Raw genomic sequence first — 8867 nt, 5'->3', positions numbered from 1 at the left:
GCAGCCGTCATTGTTGTTTGGTGGGCCTAGGTCAGATTTGAACCCGTCACCTTGGGTGTATGTGGCTGGCACCACAGCCACCTGAGCCACAGGTGCCGAGCCAAGTTTGTAATGTTTTGACATTTTCTACTTGATGTCCTAATTTGTACTTGCATATGTATGATTTAATGGGGATTTGGAAATATACAAAAACATTTGAATTTACCAGTTCCTGTAGGAGTTAAGAAGCTCTAGAGTACATAGGATAGATAGAGAACCATACTTCAGTACTTTCTGTATTTTGATATAGAAAGTAGGGTGTCATGCTTCTTTAATTGGTAGTATTTTTGGTGTAGAATACATTTTTTCCCACTTGGGTATATTTCCTTAGACATGTATATATTTATGTACAAGTTCAAAAACAGGACTCAAAACTGAAGTAATGGAAGTAAAATTAATCTTTTGAGAAAATAGTAATAATTTCTGGAAAAATTTGAACAATAGGCATGTTTCTTACTTACATGGATTGCACTATGTAATCTATAAGCAAAATAGGTTGGTTTGTCTCGAACGCAAAGAACTAGAAGAAATCGGAGAGAAAAGAAGAAACATTGAGAATGACAATATTCATTTTCTTTAGAACTTAAGAAACAACAAAAACACTTTCTCATCTGTTAGGAACCTCACACTGCATTGCAATTTAAACTTTTATGATAATATTAACACCTTAACCCACAGAAAAATATAAAGCAATAATACTACAATATTGCATGAAGATTTTTACTTGGTCTATCTTCACCTCTTCAATTCCTTCATATGGTCCAATGAGAAAAAAGAATTATCCTCTTATATCACATCAAAACTGAAAACTAAATACATAGAGCTTCAAAGAAACCTAAATTTCAACATTATTACAGTTTTTATTAGTGTAGGAGTCAATGCGATGCAGGGCCCACATACTTCGCTCTTCTTGAATGCTATTTTTAAGTCCCTGATGGACTTGTCAGTGGATCTGAAGTCTCTTAAGGAGAAACTGTATGGACCATAACTGGTCTGGACCAGTTTTAGAAGTCATCTAGCAGAACTGTTATGGCATTGGAGCACCTAGTCAACAGATGTTGTTGATGAAGGTCAGCTGATGGTCATTCATAGACATTCAATAGTGTTTATCTGAATAAATAAACAAATTAATACATGAATGAGGAATATATGAGAGGCTATAACTTCTGGCGAAAACAAAATCACCATAAGAGTGTTTTCTATGTAATTCAAGTAATAACTTTAGATAATGATGTTTTCTCGTCTTGATAATACAGTGAACCCCGCAATCACTCTTCAGTTACTGTTAGAATGTAAACTTCTCCAGGGAAGGGGCCTTTGCTGTTTTGCTATTCTGTCTGTAGTGCCTAAATCAGTGACCAGAGCTGTGCTCAAAATGCTTATTGAATAAGTAAATGAACCAGTTAAAACATTTCTTAGTATTTCTGCTATCTCCTTTTCCTCTCTCATGCCCACTGCTTTGTGGCAGTGGAAAGAGAGCAATCTTGAGATTCAGACGACCTGACTTCTACCTGTAACTTTGTTGATAATAAGCTTATAGACTTCGGAACAATCACTTAACTGCCTTATGCTTTGCTTGTAAAATGAGGAGTTTGATGTGATCCATGTATATAATTAAATTTTGATGATAATTTGCTAGAAATATGTATGTTATTCTCACAGAACAGTCTTAAATAGTCACGTCTTGTATATTATTTTAGGGTTTTCCCAAAACCCATCAAACCAATCTTGTAGAACCATTTCTAAAGCTCCTCCATCAGATAAGATATCACACTGTCATCTCTCAGCTTCCATGTTCTTGTCTCTCTCTGTCATTCTAGGAATGGGAAGTCCCGATATTCATTTATTCAACAAATGTCTGCTATGGGGATATTCTTACTACAGTATATTATTCACCTACTATGGGAATATTTCACAAGGACTCCTAAACTTAGTCCCTAAAATGTGTGCTGTCAAGCCAAAGTGCAGCACAAGATAAAAGGCAGGTAGTTTCACTGTAGTTTTTCTGGTAACTTCTATAGAGAGACATCTTTTCTCATTTAGGAAAGAGTAACGGTGGTGATGTTGGTGCAACTCTCATAATGGCCAGTGGGAATCATTATGTGGTAAACCTCTTTTATGGTAGGATTTACTCCTAAAAGCAAATTTATTAGAAATAGTGACAACAACAAAAAAAAACACACAACAAAAAGCACTTTTCTTGCAGAGAAGATAACCACATTGCCAGCATTTATCTGCTCTTGGCCAAGGGAATGGAAGTCAGTAAATGCGAAGTGTACTGAGCACCCTGTGTGCTGAACTGTGAGCAGCCAGGCACAGAGTGTCCGAAACCTCTATTTCCGACGTCCGAACCAGCTGGCAGAAAAGAGTCTTGGTTCATTACAGTCCTAGTTGTCAGTCTGTGTCTTATATCAGGAGCTGGTGAACTTTTCTTCTATAAGGTTTATACTCCTTTTAAATAATGAAAATGGCTCAGTCAAGATGTTACTCATGCACTTTTAATTCAGTGAGAGCTAGGCAGTTTGTGCATAATGCAAGGGTACATGTCAAATCTATTAAGAGTAGAGAATAAGTGTCTTAACACAACAAATTATTAAGTGAGGTGAAGGCTATGTCAACAGTTTGATGTAAGCATTCCAAATTGCATATAAAATCAGTACATTGTACCCATAAATACGATAAGGTACACAGTTATAATTTAATAAAATGAAAAGGTCTTCTGCACTCCAAATAAATTATTACTTACCAATTGCAACTAGCAGCTCCTGAAAGTATCCATCATAGCATTCTCTGATGGCATCTACTATGTCTCGCCCAGAAATAATTTGAAATTCCTGGAAAACTTCACCAAATTGGATAAGTCGAAGGGGATTTTGTAAATATTATAAATTTAAAATACAAATATAAATTTGGTTGCTATAGATAGTGAAGAGAAATGTTTTCTCTAACTGAAAACAGTACAGCTATTGATTGTGTTTGATAGAACTATTCTCTGAAACAAACACACATACTCTAAATCAGCAGAGTCAGCATGAATCTTGAAATTCAAAGACAGGTTATTACTCTGATCCCTTGGAGAGCAACTGCTACTTCTAGCGAGTCCACTCACTCATTTGATTTAAATCGAGGAGAAGCAGGTGTCCAAACATGTTTATGGACCATTTATTTAGGGCATATATAATAGACTTATGTCAACAGTAAACTTTCCACTAGAGCTTAAATATTACAATTAAGCATAAAAGTCCTTTGAGCTATGATTGAAATAATGGTCATAAATTCCAAGAAATGGATTCTGAGAAATGCAGAATCATCTTTAGGATATAGATTAGAGTTTATTTACTTAAAGTTCTGATAAACTAAGTTTCCCTATTTCAAGAACTTACTTATCCAGCTTTATCCCAGGAAACTTGTAGTTCTCATCGATTCTTACAGCAAATTAGAAGCAAGGAGGTTTATTGTTATTATTATTATTTTGTTACTACGTTATTGACGTAGTAAAGTAAAGCAGTGTGACTTAGGTTAGAGGAGGCTATCTTTAGTTTTTTTTTTTTAATAGAATTTTGTGTGCTTCATATAGAAAAAACATTTTTGAAATAAGGGGAAAAGAAAAATGCAGCACTTTAAGGAAAGTCAAACAAAGTACAAAGTAACATGAGTGCACCCTCTAAGACCACCAAGTCAGGACTAACACCCACAAATCAATAATAATAACCTTGATGTGTTATCAGCTAGTTAAAATGTATCTATTACATACTTTTCAAGATAACATTTAATATACTTGGTCAAAGAAGCTTATATATTTGAGTAAGTTGTCCATCAAAAAAGAGACAATGTGTTCAGTATTTGAATGTTACATAAGTCAGTCACTGGAAAAAATAATGGAGAAAATTTTATCCCTCAGTGACATCATTAAATGGGGTGCGTCACCAATTGTAACTAGCAGCTCCTGAAAGTATCAATTGTAACATTCTCTGATGACATCTACCATGTCTTGCCATTAGAGATATCTAAATAAAATTCAAAAATACTGTAAGTATCTTTGAGATAATTGACTTCTTTCTTTATTTCTATATAACAATTTTATTTTTGAAAAACATTATTTAACTAGTTGCTTTTTATTATATCATCAGCTGAATGGCTTAAAAGAGCCCCCCTGAGCAGTTACCTAGACACAGCTGCTGGTAGCTCTTGCTGCACAGGACTACCTGCAGCATGGTCTTATGCTCCCCCGTCTTCCGCTGGCAGGCTTCCCACAAGACCTGAAACAGCACAGTCAGGAAGTAGCAAAGAATCACCCAGACCACTGTGCAGAGGTTCTCTACAGTCAGGCTGAGTGGGTTCTAGTTACCATTGCATCCTGGGCAGCCAAGGCAGGGTCCGCATAACCTTCCTCTCTGGTTCCCTGTAAAGTAAATGCAGGTTTCCCTTGTAAATGTACTTAATACGAGACAGGATTATTGGGACAAAAATCTCTGAACTACTGTGGTCATCCTAAGAAAGTTCTGTCATTATTTGGAGTAAGATAGTTACCATTTCTTGAATAAACTAGGAAATTTATTTTATTTTATATTATATTTTAATTTAGACAGAGTCTTGCTCTGTTGCACTGGCTAGAGTGCTGTAGTGTCATAGCTCATAGTAACCTCAAACTCCTGGGCTCAATCAAGGAGGGCTCAGCCTCCTGAGTAGCTGGGACTATAGGTACCTACCACCACACCCAGATAATTTTTCCATTTTTAGTAGAGACAGACACGGTGTCGCTCTTACTCAGGCTGGTCTCCAACTCCCGACTTGAAGTGATTTTTCCACTTTAGCCCCACAGAGCACTAGTATTTAGGATTATGGTGCTAGCCATCACACCCAACCTAATTTTGTGTGTGTGCATAGCAACTGTGGAAATCTCTGAATGAAGCCAAGATGTTTCACTTTTCCAAGTCTCCATGCAGTATCTTTCCCATCAAATTGAGCACCCACTGGCAGTGGGCAGCAGGAATAGGATTTAACATTGCTAGAGAGAAAATGCACAGAGAAAGAAGTTTGCCTCTAATTTACAAAGTCTGATTTATGCAACAACAAAATCTAGAAATCCAGACTATGCAGAGTGAGAATATTTTGCAGATATTTTTAAACTCCTGCCCCTTTTATCATATAAACCACAGACAAGGTCCAGTTGATCTCTCAATCAGGAGGGAAGGTGGCTAACAAATGCAGGACCCAGGACCCTCAGAAGGCTTTGAGGATATGGGAAAGAGGGGAGAAGGAGGAGAAGAGGCCTCCTGTTAAAATTTGATCCTCAGTGTTGTAGGTTAGGCCTGGTTGGAAGAGTCTGGGTCAAGAGGATAGATGGTACACAAATAGCTTGGTGATGTCCTTGCTATGATGGGTGAGTTGTTGCTTCTGAGTCTCCTGACCCTGGGGCTCCCTGGAAAGCTGCTTATTTAGAACACTGATAGCTACACAAGAAAAAAAATTTTTCTTCTGGGCCATAGTGTTTTACTAGGTCAAGACACATGTGACTTATATATGATTCATGACCCCCTGGCTCAAAACTAGTATAAGTTAAATACAACCCACAGGACAGTTAATATATTGAAAGGAGTCTGGCACCCACTTCCCTCTCTCTTGCTTCCTTCCTCTAGCCACGCAGTATAGGTGAAAGGCCTATATGCCTCTGGCCAAGAAAGCTGTTTGAGAGAGAGCAGTGAAAAGACTTTGTTCAGGCATACTTGTGAAAAACTGAGGCAGAATCCCATATGGCCAGGTTGGTTGCAGGCCTAAAACCCCTGTGACCTAAGGTTGGCCTTGTCGGTTGTGGGCGTAAAAACCCCCTAACTTAAGGCCCACGTGGGAGCAGAGGTTTGCAAACAAATTTCTGTATGCCCTAGAAATTTCTTAATGCCTTGTTTAAAGATCGAAGTAACTGCCTCCAAATGGTGAGGTCAGTAGGACAGATTTTCAAACCATCTCTTTCCTCCATAGCCTCAGGTTTCATCAGATAAGAACAAAAGAAGTAACAGCTAACAACATGTTCTCCATTAAGTTATTTTAAACCAGGTTATGTTGAAAGGGTTATGTTAAAAGGCATATGTTGGGTGGATTATCAGATTACTAGGGAGGAGCTACTAAGGAGGTAGTTAGTCACAAGATGTTTAAATGGATTAATGAAGTCATTGATGTCCAATGCGCATGTACAGAGGAAAGTTATTGATGTCCAGTGCACATGTGCAGAGGGACTGTAATGAATGTTAATGAGGTCATTGATGTATAGTGCGCATGTGCAAAATTGACCATATAAACCAACAGTAAATAAAGAAGCTCGCCGTTTTGCCTAAGTGAGCAAATGGTCACCTTTATTTAAAATACAATTTCAATAAGTGTGCTTATTCTCCATGACATCGCTTTTCTGTGAGACCCTAACAGCAACAATGCAGTGCCCACTTCCTGTCACCTCCACCACAGCTGGAAGTTTCTAGAAATCCTCACTAGAAGCAGATGCAGGCTTCTTGTGTAGCCTTCAGGACAGTGACCCAAAATAAAATTACCCAGCTTTGGGTGTTCTTTGTAGCAACACAAACATGGGCTAAGACATCATACATTAACAGAAAGAGCTGAGCTTAGAAAGTAATTGGCTAATTTGCAAGTATAAACAGAAGAGGGAGGAGAGAATATTTAGAAATTCCACAGGTTCTGTGAGTTAGAAAGGAGAACTGAGTCCTAATCCAAGCTATGTGAGCTTAGATTGATTTCAAAGGCAAGGGCCTTAAAGACTCAGCCCTGCAGCAACACTCAAAGAGCCTCCAAGGTAGTGTCTTTGAGTTGTAAAAACAAGGAGGAGCACTTGGGGTGCGGGGTGCAGGGATGCAAAAAAATAAATTACATTTGAGAAATATGTCTGGGAAAGAACTTCAGATGTGAGGTCATACAAGGAACTAAGTCAGGATTCTCATTTTCAAACATATCACAAACCCATATTAAAGGAAAGTGGACTACTTAAGCTTTAGAAAAACTGTTAGGCTTCTAAATTTCCCAAACTTGAGCTGTGAAAGAGATATAGTTCCCAAGGAACATAGAGGTATTCCTTGACTTATACCTTTTTTCTTCTTTCTCTTTCTCTCTTTTTTCTTTTTTTTGAGACAGAGTCTCACTATGTCACTATGTCATCCTCAGTAGAGTGCTTTGAAGTCACAGCTCACAGTAACCTCCAACACCTGGGCTTAAGCCATTCTCTTGAGTTAGCCTCCTGAGTATCTGGGACTACAGGTGCCCACCCACAATGCCGGGCTACTCTTTGGTTGCAGTTGTCATTATTGTTTGGCAGGCCCGGGCTGGGTTCAAACCTGCCAGCCTGTGTGTATGTGGCTGGTGCCGTAACCCCTGAGCTACAGGCACCACCCCTTGACTTATATGTTGATAAATACAGCCCATCATTCCCTTGTGAGGTTGAAAACGCGTTTCACACGTCTAACAGACAAACCCTGCAGCTTATTCTGGCCCACCCAGAACACTCAGATTAGCCTCCAGCTGGACAGACGACTCCAGCACGAAGCTTTATTTTGTAATGAAGTGTTGAATATCTAAGTATCTCATGTAGTTTACAGAATAATGTCCACTATACTGAAACTCTGACGACTACACACTATGGTGAAATAGGAAAATGGGAGGTGAGACAGCCAGGGTGGGGCCGTGCGTGCTCCCCACACCTGTTCAGGTGAAACTGAGACCACGAAGAACAGGAAGGACCTCTCAAAGCTTCTCAGTAGGAGCCACAGAAATGTGTAGGTTAAAAAAATCCCAGAAACTCACTCATGGAGATTACTGGGACTAGAGCAGGTCAGAAAAAGGAAAAATAAACAGCAGTGCCCTTGTGAGCGCAGCCTGTTCCTGAGAGCAGCAGGGCGCTCACTTCACCTCCCCTTCTAAGCTTTGGACCTTTCTCTGGAGAAGGTACTACTCCTCCACCTTTATTCATACTAAAGGGAAATAATTTGTTCTTTTTTTTTAAAGGCAACTATTCTTTTTAATTTCATATGCTGTACACATGTGTACAGAATTCTACTTCTTGTGGCTTTTAGTGAGATTTTTCTAAATACTCAATTGTATTTTTGGTGTATAAAGGTAAGATTTAGAAATGTATAAGTACTTGTTTCATTTTAAACACATTCTCTCTCTCTCTCTCACACACATACACCAAAACAAAACAAAACAAAATACTGGCTTTTAAGACATTTTCCCCAGAGGAGGCCTTCCAGATCTCTTTCAGTGATTAAAAGCTGAACACTGACTTTCTTTTGCTCCGCCTTCCTGAATACCTTTGCTAAGCAGAATGGTAGGCACATATGAGAGTGCACTTAAAACGAAAGAAATTATATCTTAAAAATATTATTCATATTACAATGCTAAATAATATGTAGAATGTTTTAAAGAAGTGTTAATTGAATGGAAGTAATTACATACCATTCAGTCAATACAGATTAATAAGATCTATGTCAAAACCAAAACCTAATTTTAATTTGAAGTAATATTCCTGTTTGAGATAATCTAATACAGAGCCACCAAAGTTTACAGGTAGCACTGAGGATCATAAATGGCACTTAAATTCTGTAGGATTCAAATAAATTCTGGACTTCTAGTTAGTAGCTCTTTAGACAATCAGCCAGCTGGAACCTATGGTTCTTCATTCTAAAATGCTCCTAAATATTTATATTTCAAGTGTCTTGTTGTTATGAAGTGGGAAATATGCTTGTCTCCTTGCACAATACGAGGCACGTGGCAGGAATCTAGAAAAGCTAGTATACCCCTATTCGGTAGTTTCTAAAAATGGAATTAAT

At 38.2% G+C, this 8867-nt stretch overlaps 1 protein-coding gene across 1 annotated transcript in view; it reads right to left on the bottom strand.

Moving 5' to 3' along the window:
• The window catches only part of ANXA10 (annexin A10), a 45705-nt gene that overhangs the window by 4093 nt on the left and 32745 nt on the right, over positions 1 to 8867 (bottom strand). The window contains exons 7-10 of the mRNA XM_012811835.2: positions 4388 to 4441; positions 4205 to 4298; positions 2786 to 2881; positions 501 to 559 (exon numbers count right to left, since the gene is read on the bottom strand). Of these exons, the coding sequence (XP_012667289.2) occupies positions 501 to 559; positions 2786 to 2881; positions 4205 to 4298; positions 4388 to 4441 (303 nt within the window). The remainder of the gene's footprint in view (positions 1 to 500; positions 560 to 2785; positions 2882 to 4204; positions 4299 to 4387; positions 4442 to 8867) is intronic.

Source organism: Otolemur garnettii, unplaced genomic scaffold (assembly GCF_000181295.1).
Source record: "Otolemur garnettii isolate 467f Iridium unplaced genomic scaffold, OtoGar3 scaffold00177, whole genome shotgun sequence".
Classification (NCBI taxonomy): Eukaryota; Metazoa; Chordata; class Mammalia; order Primates; family Galagidae; genus Otolemur; species Otolemur garnettii.
This window is presented reverse-complemented; position numbering and strand designations above follow the sequence as displayed.